Genomic DNA, 22,407 nt, shown 5'->3' with positions numbered 1-22,407 from the left:
GACCAGCCTGGCAGCCCTTAGGGTTTGTCTGGGAGGCCAAAGCCAAGCACTCCAGCACGCGGTCCCACGAGCGCTGGGCGGAGGGGAAGAATCGCCTCCCTTGGCCTCCTGGCTACGCTTTGCATTTGATTTTGGTTGAACTTCATTAGATTCTTCTCAGCAGCCTGTTACTCCAGGCTGTCCAGCCCCCTCTGAATGGCAGCCCGTCCCTCTTGCACGGTGACTGCTCCCCTCGATTCATTGGCAAACTTGCCAAGTGTGCTCAGTCTTCCAGGTTGTTAATAAAGAACGAAGAGTTTTGGCTCAGGTGTTGATCCCAGAGTCAAGCAGTCATACTGCTGATCACCACACTTCAAGCCTGATGGCCCAGCCAACCAGTTTTCCACCAACCTTACTTCTCAGTTATCCAATCTGTATCTCACCAATCTGGCTATAAAGGAACTCTGGGAGACTGTATCAAAGTCCTTGGTAAGGTCAAAACACACAACACCCTTCAGTTTCCCCTCGTCCACACAGCCAGTCATCTCATCATACCCCGCTTATTGGTGCTACAGAAATAACGGCTTCTTTGTAAAAATTAAATTTTTGTCATAATCCAGATGTTTGTCTCCAGCAAGTTTAAACAACTCTAGCTGTTTATTGCCTTCACATAATACAAAGATATGTATTTAAGTATAAAATTCTGTTTTCAAACCACTTTGTGCTGCGACCAAATTTCATAGCTTTTCTTACTAAAAATTTAGTCTCAAAAATAACATTAAAAGCTTTAAAACAACTAAAGTACATTTATAGGTATCCATATATCTAACTTTAGAAGATTTATTTGGAATAAAGAAATGGAGGAAAACTGATGTGTTGCAAGCACCACCATGTTACTGCAGTAACTGGTAAAAAGATTAACGGTTGGAAGTTTTAACCCACTCACACGAGACATCAGTCCACAAGACGCTTTTGTTCTTCTCTCGCTGCAGCTCCCAAACCATCTGGTGAAGCACACAGTTAGACCTGCTGCCCCGTGCCAACCCAGCCAGCGCTGCCTGGGCTCATCCTGATGTGCACTGTGAGCTAGTTCCTGAGAGCTAACCTGGTTAGGACACCTAGTAATACCCGAGCTGAGGCTGGGACCTGGAAGTCTTCTGGAGAGGAGGTGACGCTCCTGGGGCAGAGAGAGGGCTCCGTGGCCGGGATACAGCCCACAATTACCCTGTGCTCTCTGTTCTCAGGCTACCTTGTGATTCCAGAGATCTTTCTGAGCCCTCTGAACGTGCCCTCCAGCTGAGAACTCTGCAAGTAGGCCGGTGAAGTTCATCTTGAAGCAGTTCTTCACAAAAACGGGTAACAAGGAAAATGGTTACTGATTGACACATTTGCTGTTAAGATTCAGCACACTGAGTTAGTTAGAAATGCTAAGCTAGGTCCTAGTCAATTATTGGTTTGGTATGGAACATGTTTTCAATATGTCTCTTGAAAAGGTAGCATTCAGTAAATCCTGAAAGCAAAACGAGCAGTTACAGTGCAGCACTCTTCTAAATCTGTGTCTTGATTAAAGTACTTCAGCCAATTTTGAATTCAATCCACACCTCGAGTGATAATTCACTGATTAGATGATAGCACCAATTATAACTTGAGACTGCCAAAAATCACCTGCCTGCCCTAACACATGTAAGACAGGTGAAATTAAAATGACTTTTTCTTCTTACAGTCAAGCTTCTCACCCTCCATCCTACCCCCAGGCACGAGGTCCTGCTGGGTTAGTGACCCTGCTGCTGCAGTATCTGTAAGGTGTTAGGTCGGCCCATTCCAGTGTCACAAACTACCACCTTAGCAGTAAAATACACAAAATTTCAGGGCTGACTTCGTATGGCAACACTGATTTATGCTATATTAAAGTAATGGTAATACATAACCCTCATTTTAAACGCTGAAAGCAGTGCCTCTGTTCCCCAACAAGCTATAGGGGTATTGCTTTTGGCTTGTGCAAACAGAATTACTTCTGAGTGACTGGGACACTACACCCTTTGTTTTTTTCATAGTATACCAGCAAAGCAAAATTCCAGTCCGTCTCCTTCCTGAGAGAGCGAACAGATAGATTCTCTAGTGAGCACTAGGTCCCACGAGATGGTGAGCTGACCAACGAGCACGCTAACCACTCTGTTTCACCCTCTCAATCGCATCAACTCCGGTGCTTTTCTGAGCAGCTGGCGAGCCATTTCAGCTCCCCAGCCAGCAGAAACTGCCAGCAGTTTCCCCAATGTCAGTCTTCCAAGTTTCATGAGCTGTACCAGCTCGTCGGAGAGTTACAGGCAGGTCAGAGCTGGCAGTGAAACAGCCGCAGAAGGCGGCAGGGAAAGCCTGGCAGAGACGATGCCACTCTCGCAGCACCAAGCTGGCAGATTAATTCCATCCACTCCAGAAGGCTTTTCCTTGAGAAAGCCAGGAACCGATCTGAAATTCCTTGTTTGAAAAATGCAACCTCAAAACATTTTTAAGCATGAACACAGACCATTGCAAGAGTCTAGCTGGAGGCCAGTAACTAGTGGTGTCCCCCAGGGGTCAGTACTTGGCCCAGTCTTGTTCAACTTCATCAATGACCTGGATGAAGGGACAAAGTGTACCCTCAGCAAGTTTGCTGGTGACACAAAACTGGGAGGAGTGGTGCATACACCAGCAGGCTGTGCTGCCATCCAGTGTGACCTGGACAGGCTGGAGAGTTGGGCACAGAGGAACCTGATGAAGTTCAACAAGGGCAAGTGCATGCAAGGGCATGAGCCAGCAGTGTGCCCTGGCTGCCAAGAAGGCCAGTGGCATCCTGGGGTGCATTAAGAAGAGTGTGGCCAGTAGGTCGAGGGAGGTTCTTCTCCCCCTCTACTCTGTCCTAGTGAGGGCCCATCTGGAGTACTCTGTCCAGTTCTGGGCTCCCCAGTTCAAGAAAGAAAGGAGCTACTGGAGAGAGTCCAGTGGAGGGCTACAAAGATGATGAGGGGACTGGAGCATCTCTCCTATGAGGAAAGACTGAGGAAGCCTGAAGAAGAGAAGGCTGAGAGGGGACCTTCTAAATGCCTATAAATATCTGAAGGGTGAGTGTCAGGAGGATGGGGCCAGACTCTTTTCAGTGGTGCCCAGCGACAGGACAAGGGGCAACGGGCACAAACTGAAGCACAGGAAGTTCCATCTGAACATGAGGAAGAACTTCTTCCCTCTGAGGGTGATGGAGCACTGGAACAGGCTGCCCAGGGAGGTTGTGGATTCTCCTTCTCTGGAGATATTCAAGACCCACCTGGACAAGGTCCTGTGCAGCCTGCTTTAGGTGACCCTGCTTGGGCAGGGGGGTTGGACTAGATGACCCACAGAGGTCCCTTCCAACCCCTACCATTCTGTGATTAAAGTATCAGCCAGTATCTGTTGACTAATTAACTCCATTGACTCAGTCAGTGATGATTAAGACCGATTGTTCTGAGCATTTCTGTCCTGTCTCCAGTTAGGCTCTTGCAGACTGGCTTACACACAGCACAGATCCCAGTTACCAAGGCTGCTAAAACACAGAGGCTACGCGCTCTTTTCAGACCAGGCCCCGTCCTGCCTTCAGATGTGGGTCAAGGCCTTTATTTAAAACCGTGCTACTTTCCACCCAGAAGAAGTGTTTAAAAAAAAAAAAAAATCTGCAGGTATTTGTGTTTCCCAGGTCATGGAAAGCTGAGCACGCCAGCAGCTCACCCTGCGCGGGCAGAACTCTTCGAACTGGCCCAGAGCTGTTCCGCGGTTCCCCCGCTGATTTCTGCGGCAGCCGAGCCACAGGCTGGGGACGTCCCTGCGCCGGGGCCGGGGGAAAACCCCGCGGACCGACGGGCCCAGTTGGCGGTGGGCGAGGGGTGCTGCCAGGGCGGGCAGACGCCACGGCCCAGGGCACGGCCCGGGCGGAGGAGGCGAAGGCGGCCCCGGCCCCCGCGCCGCTGTCCCCGGGCAGCGGGAGAGCCGCGGCGGCCGCGGAGAGCGGGGTCGCCCGCCCCGAGGGGTGGCCGGGCCGGGGCCGGGGCCGGGACTGCGGGCGCTCTGCGGGAGGGCGGGACACGCCGCGCCGGGGCCTTGGGCCTGCGCCGGGGCCTCAGGGCTGTGCCGGGCGCGCAGCGTTCGTTACCCCGCGCAACGGCCGCCGCCGCCGGGGCTGCCGGCGGGGCGGGGGCTGTCGGCGCCATGGGGGAAGACCTCGACCGCCTGGCGCTGGAGCTGGGGCGGGAGAGGCGGAAGAAGTGAGTGCCGGGGGGGGGGAGGAGAGCCCCGCCGAGGGACCGGCCGGGGTCCGGGGTGGCTCCCGCCGCCTCCCGGCGGCAAAATGGCGGCTGCTCCCCGGGACGGGTGCGGCGGGTGGGGAGCGGGCTGGGCGGCCGGGTGTCTGCCGGGAGGGACCGTGCCGGGAGCGCGGTTGGGGCTGAGGGGACGGCGTGGGGCGCAGGGAACGGCGGGCTGGGCAAAGGGAGAGAGTCGGAAGGGGAAAAGTGAGAGAATTTGTGGGGTGAAAGACAGTTTAATAAGAAGAACAAAAAAAATGGAAGCAAACCCAAGAAAAGCATTCATTTGATGCAGTAAAGCCCAGCAGCTCACCATCGCCAGCTGATGGCAGTCCCCGAGCAGGGGCAGCCCTGGCAAACGCGAGCCCCCGGTTTCATTGCTGAGGAGAATCACAGAATCACAGAATAACAGGGGTTGGAAGGGACCTCTGTGGGTCATCTAGTCCAACCCCCCTGCCGAAGCAGGGTCACCTACAGCAGGCTGCACAGGATCTTGTCCAGGCGGGTCTTGAATATCTCCAGAGAAGGAGAATCCACAACCTCCCTGGGCAGCCTGTTCCAGTGCTCCGTCACCCTCAGAGGGAAGAAGTTCTTCCTCATGTTCAGACGGAACTTCCTGTGCTTCAGTTTGTGCCCATTCCCCCTTGTCCTGTGCTGGGCACCACTGAAAAGAGCTTGGCCCCATCCTCCTGACACCCACCCTTCAGATATTTGTAGGCATTTATAAGGTCCCCTCGCAGCCTTCTCTTCTTCAGGCTGAACAAGCCCAGTTCCCTCAACCTCTCCTCGTAGTGGAGATGCTCCAGTCCCCTCACCATCCTTGTAGCCCTCCGCTGGACTCTCTCCAGTAGCTCTTCATCTTTCTTGAACTGGGGAGCCCAGAACTGGACACAGTACTCCAGATGAGGCCTCACCAGGGCAGTGTAGAGGGGAAGGAGAACCTCCCTTGACCTGCTGGCCACACTCTTCTTGATGCACCCCAGGATCCCATTAGCTTTCTTGGCAGCCAGGGCACACTGCTGGCTCATGGTTAACCTGTCGTCCACCAGGACACCCAGGTCCGTCTCCGCAGAGCTGCTCTCCAGCAGGTCCACCCCAAGCCTGTACTGGTGCATGAGGTTGTTCCTCCCCAGGTGCAGGACCCTGCACTTGCCCTTGTTGAACCTCATCAGGTTCCTCTCTGCCCAACTTTCCAGCCTATCCAGGTCACGCTGAATGGCAGCACAGCCTTCTGGTGTATCTACCACACCTCCCAGTTTGGTGTCGTCAGCAAACTTGCTGAGGGTACATTCTAACCCTTCATCCAGGTCGTTGATGAAGAAGTTAAACAAGACTGGGCCCAGTACTGACCCCTGAGGGACACCACTTGTCACCAGCCTCCAACTAGACTCAGCGCCACTGATGACAACCCTCTGAGTTCTGCCATTCAGCCAGTTCTCTATCCACTTCACCGACAGAACCCCGCACGTCGTGGGCTGTCCCTTGGTCGGGTGTCGCGGCCGTGTCCCCTGCCAGCGCCTTGGGCACCCCCGGCCAGCTCGCTGACAGGGCAGGGTGAGGAGCAGAAAGGGGCTTGACCTGTCGGCACTGCTCAGCGACAGGCAAAGTACCGGTGTGTTACCAGCAGTGGTTCCGTCGCACAGCGCCGAATGAGGTAAAATTCACTGTATCCCAGCCCAAAGCGGTACGCTGGGGTGGAAGCCATTGGGGGGGTAAGAACAGAGAAGACCTCGTGTGGGTGCATGCCTCTTTAGGGGAAGGAGAATCAAATGGACAACGAGGTGCACGCTTCTTTGCACAACGTTGAGTAAAGCTGGACAGCTGGATTTCACTCTGCTGTCAGTAAATATCTCTGAAACCTACCGAGGAGGTGCAGTATCTCTGTAGGGCCGTTTGCAGAGGAGACGAGGGCTGGTTGCTCCTGCAGTTAGTCCTCTTGCTTATGCAGCAGATGTTTCAGTGCTCCGATGGTTGTTGATGCTCACGCAGTGGTGGGATTCCAGGCTGGCTTTTTTCCCAGTTTGCTTAGGAAGTTATACATTTTCCCCTTTGTCAAAGAACACAATTGCCTTTTGAATGTTAATAAATCAAAAGTTGGAAAATGTCAGGAGCTGTAAAGTCAGACCCTTAATACATACCATTTTCAAACATTCTATTCCATGCTGGTTTTTCCCCTGGGTGATGTTTCTTTCAGTGTCTAGGCTGCAGATTCTTTGCAAACTCGTCCTGCAGTTGTGGATCTGGTAAAATGTTTATTCACTAATGGAAAGGGGGAAACTAATATTACAGATTCAGAATGGTTAGGCAGCTTCTGCATTCAAAATGACACAAAAAGGAGCTTGGACATACTTGCACCAACGCGTAAGCAAATCTCCTTTACTAAGTCTCCTGAACAGTAGTGTGTCAGTGTAGTGTATCCATTGTCCTCTGCATGCACCAATTCTTTTACCAGATGCACAACCCTGATATTAGAGCTGTTCAGATAAAAAGCAGAATGGTACTGGCTTTGTGTCACTGCTCTGATTTATTTTTTTTTTTTTAATTAATGAAAATTTGGATTCTTTGTGCACCTTAATTTCTTGCAGATATCCCTGAGAATCTTCTGCAAGACTGGGCCCAAAGTCCAGGACACTGTGAAGTGATAACTTATTTGCCGATGGAAAAATAGATATTTAATAAAAAACTTCATTGTGATGGCACGACAGTAAAAGACTTGCTGCTCCAGGTGGATTCTACAGCTGTTTCCCATGTATATCTTCTGTGGGCAAATAGACGATACCATTATTGCCTGTTTCACAGAAGTTACTTATTCATCCTAACGGTTAACCACCAAGGCAGGTGTAGTCCACAAATACAGAAAGGCTCTTGGAAGGTGTGATCCGTCTGACGTGCTTTGGCTGGCTGGTGTAGCCTGAGGTGCCTCACAGCCTAGGAGGTGCCGGTTTCTCTCTGTTGGGTACAAAGCAAGCTGAGGATGATGCTTGCAGATAGCTGTCTGCATTCCTTCACAGCCGTCTCACCCTCGTCATCTTTTCACTGGCTTCCTTCATTGTTGTGCTGTGTAGGCAGTTTGCTAACAGCCCACCTACCACTTTCATTTAATACTCCCGAAGAAGAGATTTTTACTTCAAGGAATAAACTGAATCATCAATGTCTGTAAGGGGTCTGTACCTAAAGAGAGTACCTGCTGATTCTCAATGGTTGTAGATGTAATACTGTGAAATCTTTTGAAGGCTTTAATGAAAGTCAGCTGAAATCTGACTCTGAATTACTGTAATCAAGATTCAGTACAGGTTTTGGTTGGGAAATGTCATGGCAAATGCCTCAGAGAGAGAGAGAGACGGCATTTAATGCTGCAGTATACTTCTTAATAGACAAAGAGGTCTTAAAGCCATATTTTTATGCATGTCAGCTACTTACTAATATTGATAGAGTTGTGTGTTAATTCAGCTTGTGAAATTTCAGCTTCTGTGGTTTTCCTGGCAAAGAAAGCTGCAGCATTTTCCCAGCACACTGCTGACTAGAAGCGACAGAAGTCTGTAGCTTTCCATGCTGTGTATGCTCTTCCCTGTGGTGCCCTTTGCAGTGCGTGCTATTGCTTCTGCTTTGTTCATAGATTCTGAAGGCATCTATATATTTTGTCTACTACAGGAATGAGTAAAGGTCTGCTGTGTTATAAAGCTGATGCCCTAGGACTGATTATTTGCCTTGAGCTGCTCCTGTAACGTTTCACTCATTTCTTTCTCCACTATAGAAAATGGCTTCAGGCCAGATATCCAGATCTGGATAGCAAAATGTGCAGCAAAATGGCTTTCATTCTAAGTGGCTGCCACTTTCAAGTAAAATAGCACCTGTAAACTGTCTTAAAAAGAAACAGTAATTTTTTTTTCTTTTGTCATTTCAATCACAGCCTTCTTATCTGAACTGTACTTTTTTCTCTTCACAAGAGCTTTCTTATTATGCTTAGTATGCAAGGATGTAGGTAAGTTCCCCTGATGACTTAAATGTGAGCATTCAGGATTTGCAGCCTTTCTTCTGTGATGGCTATAAATTGTTCATTGACATGGTACCAGTACAGGCTGGAGGATGAAGGGATTGAGAGCAGCCCTGCAGAGAAGGACTTGGGGGTACTGGGGGATGAAAAGTTGGACACGACCCAGCAGTGTGCGCTTGCAGCCCTGAAGGCTGACCATGTACTGGGCTGCATCAAGACAAGCATGGCCAGCAGGTCGAGGGAGGTGATTCTGCCTCTTTACTCCACTCTGGTGAGACCCCACCTGGAGTCCCGTGTCCAGCTCTGGAGCCCCCAGCACAAGAAGGACATAGAGCTGTTGGAGCAGGTCCAGAGGAGGGCCACAAAAATGATCAGGTGGTTGGAACACCTCTCCTGTGAGGAAAGGCTGAGAGTTGGGGCTGTTCAGTTTAAAGAAGAGAAGGCTTCAAGGAGACCTTACTGCAGCCTTCCAGTACCTGCAGGGGCCTATAGGAAGGATGGGGACAAACTTTTTAATAGGTAATGGTTTTAAACTAAAAGAGGCCAGTTTTAGACTAGATATAAGGAATAAATTTTTTACAGTGAGGGTGGTGAAGCACTGGAATGGGTTGCCCGGAGAGGTGGTAGATGCCCCATCCCTGGAAGTGTTCAAGGTCAGGCTGGACAGGGCTCTGAGCAACCTGATGGAGTTGAAGGTGTCCCTGCTTGCTGCAGGGGGGTTGGACTTGGGGACCTTTAAATATTCCAACACAAACCATTCTATGATTCTACGAGAAAGATTCATAGGCTTGAATATGTCTGATTATGTTTAACATGTGAGGTCGCAAGTAAAGTCACACCGTGGTCACTGTAAAGACAGACCAAGTCTCTGGGCAGGCAGCTGTACACAGCTGCGTTAAATTCACAGTGACAGATACATGGTGTGACCATCACTTCCTATCACAATTAGAAATAACTCCAGAAATGCAAAATACTCCAATATATTAAAAAGATGAAGTATTTACCAAGTTCGTAAAAATGAATTATTTCTGCGTCCCTTCTCTGTCAGTGCAGGAACTGTGATATACTGCATATACACTGACTAAAATAGAGAGGTTCCACTCTGGCTACTTTCTGGGTGCTTTTGGAGTGTTAAATGTTTAATAGTAACTAGATTTTTTTTTTTAAATGGTTTCAATTGCCAAATGAAAATAAGACTTTCTGTCAGTGTAGCAATTACAGTCTGACACCTGAAAATTTATCATTTCTGCACACATTTTCATCATGACAAAATGTAATTGGAAGTTGGCTGGCAGTTTTGCTAATGGTGCAGAAAGAATAATAAAATCTAATGTAAGAAATGTTGTATATAGTCCTGGAATGATAACAGAAATTAAAAACTGAAAACATTTGATTTAAAGAACTCGTTCTTCCTGTGTTATCCCTCTGCATCCATCTTAAGCACCTAGCTAGGATTTGTTTGAAAAGGAAAACAATTTCATTTTGATACAGCTCAGCTCTAGTTACAGCTTTGACTATGTCTAATTTCCACTATTACTTCCTTCCTAAAATCCCATTTTGGGACTCGGTGTCATCAGAATTTCCTCTTTTCCGAGCACTGGGATGTTGATAGAAATCTGCTTTATAGAAATCTTACCTATTTGTACTGGAATGATACCCGCAGTGTAGTAAGATCTTGTCTTCCTTCTTCCTAGCCATCTGCCTCTTTCATTTGGAGTGGGAGCAAACAGGCAGCAGCAATCAAATTTCCTTTGGTTTTCCTGCTTCTAATCTTTTTGACTCATGTGTTTCACATCTGTCTTTTGCTGGGGCTTTCACCACACCCTTTTTGTCCCCAGCAAGTTACCAGTACTTTCATTATTTCTTTGCCTATGTCACCCTTCTCTAGTTTAACATTGGTAGGGACAAAGAGAGCAATGGAGCAAGGAGGGATTGGAAGACACAGCTCTCCGCCGCCATTTGAAATGTCTGTCTTACTGGGCTCCGTGTGTTTCTTGCACTGAAAACTTACTTCAGTTACTTCAAGTTACTCTTCTTTACGTTTATTTGATATTTCAGCTCTCCAGCCCGCCCCATTCCAGGCATACCTCTTCTGTTTCTTAAGATTGGTTGGTTTGCTTCTGCTTCTGCAGCTTTTGGTTAAAATCTGGTGTTTCAAGCTATGGAAAAGAAATGCCACCAACTGAATATGAGCGTGAGGAGTGCAACAGGTGATATCATTTCTCAGTGATCAGCTCTATCCTCAGAGCCTTGGTTTCTTATGGCCTAATTATCTATTTCTTGAAGACCATTTCTTATTATGAACGTGTTCGGAAAGAGAAGATCCGTGTTGACATGGAAGCCCCGCCTTTAAAAATAAGAACCACCAAAAAATAGGGCAGCACAGTGATTTTCTGTTTTGCATGTTTTAATGAACTAGGCTAAGATTTAAAAGATGTGTCATCATATCAGTATTGTAAAGCATTTTCTAAAGGGCCTTATTTGCAGAGTTGCATTCTCAATTCTTTTGAAATATCTCAATCTGGGCACTGAAAAATGGAGGCACCCAAGAACCATTGGTTGTTTTTCTTAATCTTGGTCTTCCAAACTTAACTTCAAAGGACAAAACTACAACCTGCTCTGGTGTTGTGTTGCGCTGTTTTTCTTGCAGCTGTGCTGGCGTGGGCTGACTTGTTGGGATCTCACAGGCAGGAGCATTTCTCCATAGGCGTCTCCAAAAAGAACCAGGCTGTTGGCGTCAATATGGTCAATAATTTAGTTAGCAGTAATTTCCTCGTGGCGTGACTGAGATCGTATGATTCATTGTAGCACACTAAACTACCATCCTGCCACTTAAAAGGATGAGAGTCATTCAGCGCGTTGCATGATGCATGCAGGTGGGTTGGGCTCTCATCAAGAGTAAGCCCTCTGCAAGCTTTTGCTTCTGGTCATACCTTTCAAGAAAGAAAGGGTCTGGTTCCCATGATACTTGCCAGTTGTCTGGCTGCCCAGCCACTATACAGAAGTAATCAATGGGCAAAATTGTATTTTCTTACAAGATACAGTTCAAGCTACTGAAAAAAATGGTGGCTTTAGCTCCTGTATGTTTTTGTAACACTCACTTTAATCACTAGCTTTCTTTTCTGATGGTCATAATACATGGTATGCTTTGGTTGGTTTTGTTATGGTACAATTTAGAAATTAACTATTAATCATTGAGCAATGAATCAAAATGAAGCATTAATTCAGAATTTCTAATAGTACATCTCAGGCATATTCTTGTTTCAAAAAACATATTCCTTGGGCATCTTCTTTTAGATGAAGAATGAAACCCAGTGTCTACATTTGTTTACTTCATAGAATCACAGAATGGTAAGAGTTGGAAGGGACCTTAAAGATCATCTAGTTCTGATGATCTGCTAGACAGTTAGTAAATTTTAAGAAATGTTGGTCTTGTTTTTTCATGGAAGTAATTAGATACACCAGAAGGCTGTGCTGCCATTCAGCGTGACCTGGATAGGCTGGAAAGTTGGGCAGAGAGGAACCTGATGAGGTTCAACAAAGGCAAATGCAGGGTCCTGCACCTGGGAAGGAACAACCCCATGCATCAGTACAGGCTTGGGGTGGACCTGCTGGAGAGCAGCTCGGTGGAGAGGGACCTGGATATGCTGGTGGACAACAGGTTAACCATGAGCCAGCAGTGTGCCCTGGCTGCCAAGAAGGCCAATGGCATTCTGGGGTGCATTAGGAGGAGTGTGGCCAGCAGGTCGAGGGAGGTTCTCCTTCCCCTCTACACTGCCCTAGTGAGGCCTCATGTGGAGTACTGTGTCCAGTTCTGGGCTCCCCACTTCAAGAAAGATGAGGAGTTACTGGAGAGAGTCCAGCGGAGGGCTACAAGGATGATGAGGGGACTGGAACATCTCTCCCATGAGGAGAGGCTGAGGGAGCTGGGCTTGTTCAGCCTGAAGAAGAGAAGGCTGCGAGGGGACCTAATATATACTTCCAAATATCTGAAGGGTGGGTGTCAGGAGGATGGGGCCAAGCTCTTTTCAGTGGTGCCCAGCGACAGGACAAGGGGCAATGGGCACAAACTGAAGCACAGGAAGTTCCGTCTGAACATGAGGAAGAACTTCTTCCCTCTGAGGGTGACGGAGCACTGGAACAGGCTGCCCAGGGAGGCTTTGAATTCTCCTTCTCTGGAGATATTCAAGACCCGCCTGGACAAGGTCCTGTGCAGCCTGCTGTAGGTGACCCTGCTTTGGCAGGGGGCGTTGGACTAGATGACCCACAGAGATCCCTTCCAACCCCTACCATTCTGTGATTCTGTGATTCTGTGATTCTGTAATTTTATTCACAAAGTAGAACTGCTTCTATTTTTTTTAAGGCACTGTATTATCCGTAGAGAAAAATACATTAAAAAGCGCGGGCAAGAGGATGTAATTACATAGGGAAGACCAATAGATGCTTAATCTGAAAATATATGCAAATTATTCTTTTTAATTTTAATAATAAGATTAATGCAATAGCCTGTTTATTGACTTCTCTAAATGCCACAGGCAAATGCTTGAGATCTCAATATTTGAACTGAAAAACACAGTAACAGAACTGGAAAAAAGACTTAACAGCGTTGAAGATGAAGGTAAGTGAATTGCAATAAAGTCTTGCTAATTGATTAGGAAACACAGAAAATTAATTCTTTTGGGTAGGCTCTACGGAGATACAAAGGTTTATTTAGAAATTTAAGTTTTCGCTTTCCAAACATGACTGTTACCAGTATGATGTTGCAAGTGTGAAATTAAGGAATACGACATGCTTCATGTTAGCTTTAATTATTAACGAAACTACAAATAACATGAATTCATAGAGATAGTTAATATTCTGACCACAGTAAGCCCGGTGAAAAATTCCCTTGATGTATATTTTCAAGCTCTTTTGTATGCAAGAATCCTCGTTATTAGAATTACTAACTGGAAACTTTCTCAGTCTCCAGAAAATGGGGGATGGTTTGAAAAAATGCTAACGTTTAATTGAAATGACACAAAATAATCTGGGAAACAGAATAACCCTGAGTTTCTTTTTAAGGTAATGAATGGAAAACCAGATATGAGACACAAGTAGAATTGAACAAGCAGCTGGAAAGGCAAATTCATATACTTCAGGAGAAGGTGGAACTTATTCGTGGCAATCCAGCAGGTAGAAATGGGTGTTCATAACTGCTTTTCAAAAGAATTAGTGATTATATGTTGAAGTTGTATCAATGGGTCAAATTTTCTGCTTATTTGTAGATAAGTTGTCCATTGTTCGCACCTTTGATCAAATGCCTGTGGTGAGTAGTATGGCATTTAGTTGGTTAACAAAAAGTCGCAGTGTAATTGAAGAACTTGTGTAATCTTCAGTTTTTCGTGACAGAAAGTATCAGCAGCCTGGTCTAGAAACCAAAACAGTCAGTCCTGCTTTTTTATTCTTTCAGATATGCAGTTGCTTATAAATTTATGAAGTATGGAGCAAAATCATTAAATAGGAGTTATGTAAGACCTTGGAAGACCTAAACATTGGGAAGAATCATGTAGTAAAATTTTTGACTGAATGAAGGTTGTGTGATTGCCCTGCAGTAAGGCATATGAGATGGAGTAGCTAGACTAGTTCCATGAATAAATGGAAAAATGTTAAACCTTGATCACAAAATCATGGAATCATTTAGGTTGGAACGGCTGCCTTTGAGATCTTGTAGTCTGCCCCTCCTGCTCAAGCAGGGCCAACTACAGCAGGTTGCACAAGATCATGTCCAGTTGGGCTTTTAACATTTCTGCAGATGGAGACTCCACAACTTTTCTGGGTAATGTATTCCAGTGTTTGAACACTCTCACAGCAAGAAAAGTGCTTTACTGTGATCAGATGGAATTTCATGTGTTTCAGTTTGTGCCCTTTGCCTCTTGTCCTCTCACTGTGCACCACTCTTCCCCAGGCTGAACCATCCTAGCTCTCTCAGCCTCTCCTCATCTGTCAGACGCTCAGTCCCTTCATCATCTTTGTAGCCCCCTGCTCAACATCGTCCAGGAAATCCATATCTAGTCCTGGGGAACCCAGAACCAGACCCAGCCTCTGGATATGTCTCACTGGTGCTAAAGAGAAGGGATGGATCACCTCCCTCAACCTGCTGGCAATATCCTAATGGAGCCCAGGCCGCCACTGGCCTTCTTTGCAGCGAGAGTGCATTGCTGGCCTGTGGTCATCTTGTTGTCCATGAGGACCCCAACGTCATTCTCTGCCAAGCTGCTTTCCAGCCAGTTGGCCCCCAGCGTACGCTGGTGTCTGGGGTTATTTTGCCCCGGGGACGGGACTTTGCATTTCCTCCTGTTGAACTGAACTTCACGTGATTCCTCTCAGCCTATTTCTCGAGGCTGTTGAGGCCCTTCTGAAGGCAACCCAGTCCTCTGGTGTATCAGTCACTACTCCCGGTTTTGTATCAGCTGTGACAACACAGATGAATAGTTGCAGTAACATTTTGCATAATACAGTTACAGGAAAATTCCTTATTGTACAGTAAATACACCAGTTTTGCAACACTAAAGGAAGTATCTGTTTTCATTTTTAAAATTTTATGGGTTAGTACACTCATATTTCATGACCTGTATTTCAACAAAACATGAAACATTTTTCTGTGATCTTGAGCAGAAAATGGCAAGAAAAAAACAGCAAATATTTTTGCCATTTAGTCTTCTAAAGAAGTAAATGGAGCGAAAACAGTTTTAGATTCAGGACTGCTTTTTCCTTAGTTTGTCATCTGCTAAAATCTTTTACTTTGAGACCTTTTCTGCTCTTACCCACTTTTAAAATAAGGAAGACAGACAAAGATGTGATAATGCCTTGTTACCTAAGCAGGAATAATGAACATTATGAGGCAGGGCTCTGACGATTTTATTCCAGTTGCTTACGCTTACAGAAGTGTTTCCATCTTACTTTTTTGTGCTTGAGATTCTGAAGATTAATGGGAGTTTACGGAGCCTAGAGGAGGCTGCATGCCCTATTAGTGGGGATGATTATCTGTTGTAAGCAGGGTGTGAACAATTAACTGCTCTTTCTGATCTGGATTTCAGACAGTAAATATTCTTGCCAGTTTTAGTACTGTCCTAGAGACCACGGTGTTTTCTAGGTTGGCAAGATTTTTTTTTTTGTTAAACAGTTAATTAAAAAGAAAACAAAATCTTTCCAATCCCACTTTCCCGTTTCACGGAGCTGCTTTGAAAATACAACTGGGATTATATTTGAAGAAAAGTTTTGGAGACAGAACATCAATCTAGAAAATTTACAGTAGAGTCTGCTTCAGACAATGTTATTCCTGTCAGCCTGTAAAGCACAGACTGGCATGCGTGTTTACGGTATCAGAGGTGTTTATTTCCATCCAACTGCTAGTACTCTCTTAACACATCCAGTTACACCTTGCCAAGCACTCAGAGAGTCATTACCAGTAAAATAATCTCCTTTACCAGCAGCTGGGCTGCACCAGTCCGGTACATTTCTAATCCCTACTCAGTACTGCCTTGCATCCTCACCTATGAGCTATAGTTCCGAGGGGTTTGATTACTTTTCCCACAAAGGAAGGAATGACAACACAACTGAAAGACTCATACTGATGGAAGGAGTCTAGCAGGCAGTTTGGAGAGTCCTGGACTTACTCAGTGACACCTGGGGAAGTCTGGAGCCAATGTGCCGTGCCGTAGGTTTTTCTTCTGCAGTTTGAAGTCCTTCCTTCAGCCTTTCAGCTTAGTGTGAAGATATTCCTCTGTTTGCTACCCAGAGGGGAAAAAAAAGTGTTTAGGGATTTAGTGAAATGTTTCATTTTTCCTTGTTTTGGTTTTCAGGAGATGAAAAGAGGGGAAGAAAATAGATGTATTTTGTGGGCTTTGCTGGTTTTTTTTCTCTGAAGCTATTAGAAAAGTCAGTGTATATTTACAGATACTCTTGGATGATGCAGAACTGCTTCTTTTTCTATTAAATTTTAGGAAATAAAACACTGTTAAAAAAAAAACCCCACAGATCATTTTGTGGTGTTGAAGCATGCAGGTTTATCCAGATCCTTTTTATGTTTCTGAGAGTTGTTCTGAGGAGTAGGGGGGAATATTTAGCTTCTCCACAGGTGAGAATAAAGAGCAGATGTGGTGAGTGGGCATAGAAAAACAAAGAGCTTTGCAGCCAGTCATCAATCTGCATTTTCTCAAAGTAAAAATGCGGAGAGTGGGTATATATAAAGTCGTGCGTGTGCGTGTTAAATCAGAAGTACACTATGGTGTTGCAGTTGCATGTGAAGCTCTGTGGAAAGATAGTATAAGTGATTCTTCCAGCAAGGTGATATAGTTTCCAGAATATGGCAACAGTAGACAGTAGACTTTGTTTTGAGAAACATATTTAGAAAATTAAGTAGTATTTGCAAGTCTTTTTAACCTATGCTCCCAAGGAAGTTAGAACTGTGCAGTTAATGAGAAGGACCTCTAATAACTTGCTAAGCAATTTTAGCTGTATTTAACAGAGGAGATATCTCAAAGGTACTAAAAAGATTTATCTCACTCAGCTAGTCATTTAAGGTCCTGCCGTAGTCAATAGAAGGAGAAAAACATGTCTGTAGAGTAATTCATCCCATTTAGAGATAGGTAGCATGAAGTATTTTCTCAATATCGAGCATTACAGGGAAAATAAAAAAAAATTAGTCATCAGGGACACTGGCAGTCAGCAGGCTATAAAAAGCTGAATGAAAGAGAAGAATACAAATGCAAATTCTAGAGTGATGAACAAGGAAGAACAGAGGATTTTCTGTGTTGATAAATAGCAATAATTGTTGCAGATGGCTTGCACTGTTTTTGCTTTAGAATTAGAATTGTACTGATGAATGATTCCTTGCTGTTAAAAACACCCTTAAACCATTTAAATATACAATTGTCATTCTGAAGTCCTTATACTGACTTGAGATAATCCATTTTATGTTTCAAAAAAATCATGTAGGTGTCACATGACGGTAAATGCAGAGCAAATACCTTGAAAACACAAATTTTTACAGCCAGGGTTCAGAAAACCATTTCTGTGTACCGAGGGCAGATTAAAAATAACCTAAACAGTGACATGCACAAGGGAGTTCCAACAGTGAAAACTCTTTAGTCAGTTATTTCCTTTATGTCCCAATGAATAATGCAAATGTCATACAGCACTTCAGAAATAATTACAGAAGGAATGTCTTCTCTCTAAAGTATAACTTGATGTGAATTTAACTTGCCTTTCTTAAACACGCTGCATTCATTTGTTCTCATTTTTTCACTAAATGAGCTTTGGTGAAATACATGCTCTCTGCTAAGCTTAATTTCCCATAAAAGCAGAAAGAAAATTATTCCTTTCTCTTGCACCATTTCTGCAAGAAAGAATCCCTAGATAGCAGCCTTAGTATGCAAATACTGAAAAGCATACTGCAAAATCAGTTCAGAAGAGCACACTCCTGATAGCATTGCCTTAGCAACGCTCTAGTTAAGATTAGCCAAGGAACCAAGGTTTCTGTGATACATCACCATTTTCAGTAATGTCCAGCACCATAGCTGAGAAAATTCTGACATTAAGGGCGAGATACTTGCTTTGCAAAGCTGCCTTTCTGAGAGCACAGTGACTGCAGAACTGAGACCCTCACACAACCACCTCAGGGTTTTTGCTGTGAGTTTTACACTGCGAGCAGAATGTGTGGCAGTGTCACACTGGAGAAGGCGTGGGCAACGTGACAGGAGGGGAACCTTGGGTTTGTGAAAACATGCAAGCGAAGACTTTGTATTTCAGCAGGTGTTGATAACTGCTAGGGAACATCAGCACTTCATAATGGCATAGGAAATGCTGACAATTCTCCTAGCAAGTCTCTGTTAAATGAACCTTGTTGCTCTTGCTGGATTAAGTCATCAGTAGCTCTGTGGGACGAAGAAATCTGCCATCCTGTCTTTTCATGAAAGTTGGAAACATTTTGAAGAAAGTTCTGCAGTCTGGTCTGACTGCCCTAAGCTGTATCCTGCCTCCTCTCAGACTTCCCTTTCCTACTCCTTTCATCTGACCTCAGACAAGTATTTTGGGTGCCTCCAAGAGACCTTTTTGATTTGCATTTTTTCCTCTCCTTGTCATGTTGGTGTTACTTGTTCCTCCTGGTGGCCTTGCACAAACCAGCAGACAATTCTACTCAAATCACTTTGTGGTATTCACAGAAGCAGAAAACACTTTGTATTTCAAACAACACAATGAGGGAAAAATCATGCAGTCAAGTGACATTATTGGCTGGCTGTTCTCCAGAATTCCTTAGCAATTGACTGGAGCCCTGGGATATCTTCCACAGCAAATGTGTAAGGAAGCAATATCTCCAGCCTTTTTCAGGCCTACCAGGTGAGATACTCAGTGAAATGCTTCAGAGTCAGCAACAAGTTGTTCTGTCAATCTGAACCACAGCCATGGAGGTCTCCATTTTAACTTCCTCCTCCCCAAATCGGCAGATAACCTCTGTGAGCAATGCTGTGGAGACCGCTGACCACTGACATAAGGATTTAGGGTATCAGTGTCCCACACCTATTACACTGAAGGAGCCTGGTCTTTCCAACAAGTCTCCAGACTGATTTTTTTACCCTGGCCCTTGCCAATGTCTGGTGCGAACAGGACACACTGGGTTCGTGTATTTCAGCTCTTGGTCCGGTTTTGACTATGAAGATGCTGCTAACCACGAGAGGGCACTTGGCATTTAGACAAGTACAGGGAGCCTTTCTTCACCTATGCCGAAGCCCTGACAGCATCTACTGAATATATATTGAGTGCATAGTGTATGTGGAAATAAGCTATGCTAAATAATTTTTATGTATCATTTTTTCAGTAATATATGACTAATGAGTTTATGGATCTCAACATAAAATCAAATCCCGTTACAGTAAAACTGAAGATGTAGTATTGCTTTTTGCTCTTGATGAGTTTAAAATGTTATGTTAAAAGATTCAGCTAAATCAGCTCATGAACATCAGCTCATATTCTTGGAGGGAAGGGAGTTTATTTCCGAAACAAAACTTCATTTGATTTAAAATGTCAAGTAGAATGGATTGCAAAGACTTCTTGTGTTGATTTTTTTTCTACATGACTGACAAATGTATTGCTTCTGTTCTAACTCAGGGAGAAAAATTAAAGAGGATTAGAGCTGAAGCATGTTGCCATAAGGATCAATAGTCTGCTTGAGCTGGCTCTTATGAAAACAAGTCTGAGCCTCTTGATGATGTCATGGATTTGTCACCTTGTCTGTTGTGAAATGATTGATAGAAATTGTCACCTCTGTTGCCCCTGGTAGCAGGGCAAGGAAAAAGCCAGAATAAGAGCAACTTACGTGGGTGGCCTTAAAATTCAGCTGCAGTATCATTCTGTATAATTTCATTTTCTGCCAAGTGTTAAGCCAAATATGTAACTTCAGTCAAATGAAAAGGAAATTGTGTGAAAAAAAGAACTGGAGAATTGGTGTTCCCTTTGTGAAACTCTAGACTTGGTCACTGCTGGACACGAGACTTCATGTATCATTGCTCTGAGAGTGAATTTTGCTAAGCCCTGCAAAATTCTGTTACATAAAGGAAGTATTCATTTAAAATCTCAGTGTGTCTTTTAGCTTACCAGCTTGCTCAGAGTGGCTTGACATGGACGACTTACTGAAAACTAAGGATCTTAAATTCAGGTTAAATCCCTTAGTCAGCTTATGTCTCCTTTTCAGGAATACATTGTCCAGCTATTCAAGACTTAGCAGAAGAACCTGTAGTAAATCTAACTTAAAAAAACCATTTCAATATTCAGTTAAACCACTTCTAAAAAGCTTTTTTTCAGAATTTATCTTACTGGTTTATCCAGGAGTTTTGCTGGCAATTTCTCCCTCTGGGGGAGTGCTGCATACCTGGGAGGCTTCTTCTAGTTCTCTTGAGTTCTCACTGGTCCTTGCTTTGTATTGAGGCTTTTCTGTGCTCCAACAACTCTGCTACAAGTCTGTTACTGTATGCTTTAAACTTTGTTTCCTGTGAGCTTTTGAGTTGTTTTACTGTATTAAGTACTAAGCTGATCATACAGCCGTAAGCATTGAGAATTTAATCTGGTTCAGTGAGGTTTCTTTCCGCTTACTTCCTACAGAATACAGGAAAGGGAAATCCAACCCTGAATGATTTGGCTGAGTTCATATGCTGGTGTGTCTCGCTTCTTGATCTGTATTGTTGGGCATCAGCTAAAGACTTCAGATATATAAGGTCTCAGCTAGTTCTTCAATTGCTGCCTTGAAAGTAGGGGTGGGAGGCAACTTACAACCAGTCCTGGCTAAAGAGGGTCTCTAGAACCTCCTTGAAGTTTTACCATTTAAATTTTTCTTGTGACTGTTCTTGAAATTGCATTTTATAGTGTTTGGGGACCTGGAGAGGTCTTTTAGTTGAGTAGGAATATCTGTGTCGCTAGATTCGCATAGGAACTTCAGTATTGCCATACTGAGCTCTGCGTCGTCAGGTGTGTAGACACGGGAGCTGAAGTCAGAAAGCTGAGTTAGCTGCCGAAGTTTCCCAAGTACTAACTAGGAGAAGGGCAGCTAGCTTGGGATTCACAACAGAGCGTGTAGCAGAGATGGAAAACCAATGGGAAGTTGGTTAGAAATACCCAAGAATTGTGTCTGAAATCCTGCCTGCTTTCCAGCAGGAGGCGTGATCTTGCAGCCGTTCTCATGTGTTCCTTCTCCATCCATGTAAATTTTGCATTTCTGACTAATTAATGGCCTGGCTTCAAAAATTACCTCAGCGCTAGTGAAGTGTGATGGCAAGGGCACTCTCAGGATATGAGATGTGAGAATTCAAGCTCTTAGGGTGGCACAGAACTAAAATGTAACTCATCTAATTTCTTTGTGGGTTAATTTTTAGGCTGTTAGACAGAAGAGGATTCCTTCTTCATGTAATGTAGGTGGAGCATGCTTCTCATGTTGTGCCCCACTATGGAGATGACCACCAGGGAGCTCTGCTTTGAGACTCCATAAAGGCTTTCGGCAGCAGACTAAGCAGCCTGATTACGCTTGTGCTTATGGGCACCCGCAACAGCAACAGCTCAGATGCCTACCTAAGTTATATGACAAAACCCCCTGTGAAGAACCTAAGACATTGCATGGATTGGTTTCTTAGCATTAGAATGTTAAATTCTGCCTGAAGTGCAATTTAGACTCTAGTCCCTTTTTGATTTTGGGCTTCACTTCCAAATCTGTAATTTGGGAGTAATTTATAACTTTCTTATTTCACAAGGGAATTGTAACCATAGGTACATTACAAATTATGAGACACCCAGATATTGTAAGGATGGTAACTGTATACTTTAGTCACATTATCAACCTATTTCCGTCTGCTTGCTCATCAGAAGCAGTGTAGTGCACTATTTGCTTGCGGTTGGATATCATCCTTGCTCCAGAGCTAAATGAGTGCCCAGCCAGCTGCATTGGCAGCAAAAAATAGATGGCGCTTCTGAAAAGATTAAGTGAAAAAAAAGATCTAAAAGTAGTTTACTTTGTAGGTGAAAGAACTCAAAGAAATTAGATGAGTACCATCACTGAGGAGATACCAAATTGCTCTGTTGTGACCAACAGCTGCAACACCAAGTTGTGCTGTCGTACATAACATTGATAGACAATCTAGTGAGGAAATAAATAGTGGGCTATGGATTTTATATATGCTGGAGAGCAGCATAAACTTCTGTTTTTACTGTATTTAAGCTTACTGTGGTGGTACAAAATATGTTGTGCAAGATATGCTGTCACATGGTTATAATCTTTAATGCGCAGTTGGGTCAAGAAGGCAAAAAAAAATAGTTTCCGAACTTGACAGGGCTGAAGTCTTGTCTATCTTGTTTAATTCTGTACAGACACTGATGTTGTGATGAAATAACACATGACCCCAGTGGAATTTAGCCAAATCTTCTCTTTAATCTGCAGCTTACTTTTTTTCCTTGAATTGGCCAATGTTGACTGTATTGACTGTAGGAGCCTTCTGTATTAGGACAAAGATTTCATCTGCATCCAAGGTACTTCTGCTTTAATTAGGAAAAAAACCAAAAAAATCCAATTCTTTTCATGTCTGCGGTGTGTCTGGTATAACAGATTAA

General features: G+C 44.5%; 1 protein-coding gene across 1 annotated transcript in view; it reads left to right on the top strand.

Moving 5' to 3' along the window:
* Positions 1–4,142: 4,142 nt before the first annotated feature.
* CCDC169 (coiled-coil domain containing 169) overlaps positions 4,143–22,407 on the top strand; it is a 33,697-nt gene continuing 15,432 nt past the window's right edge. Inside the window, exons 1-4 of the mRNA XM_075420433.1 lie at positions 4,143–4,247; positions 12,816–12,898; positions 13,342–13,452; positions 13,545–13,585. Coding sequence (XP_075276548.1) covers positions 4,192–4,247; positions 12,816–12,898; positions 13,342–13,452; positions 13,545–13,585 — 291 coding nt within the window. The 5' untranslated portion in view covers positions 4,143–4,191. The remainder of the gene's footprint in view (positions 4,248–12,815; positions 12,899–13,341; positions 13,453–13,544; positions 13,586–22,407) is intronic.

This window comes from Opisthocomus hoazin, chromosome 1, assembly GCF_030867145.1.
Source record: "Opisthocomus hoazin isolate bOpiHoa1 chromosome 1, bOpiHoa1.hap1, whole genome shotgun sequence".
In the NCBI taxonomy this organism is placed as follows: Eukaryota; Metazoa; Chordata; class Aves; order Opisthocomiformes; family Opisthocomidae; genus Opisthocomus; species Opisthocomus hoazin.
This window is presented reverse-complemented; position numbering and strand designations above follow the sequence as displayed.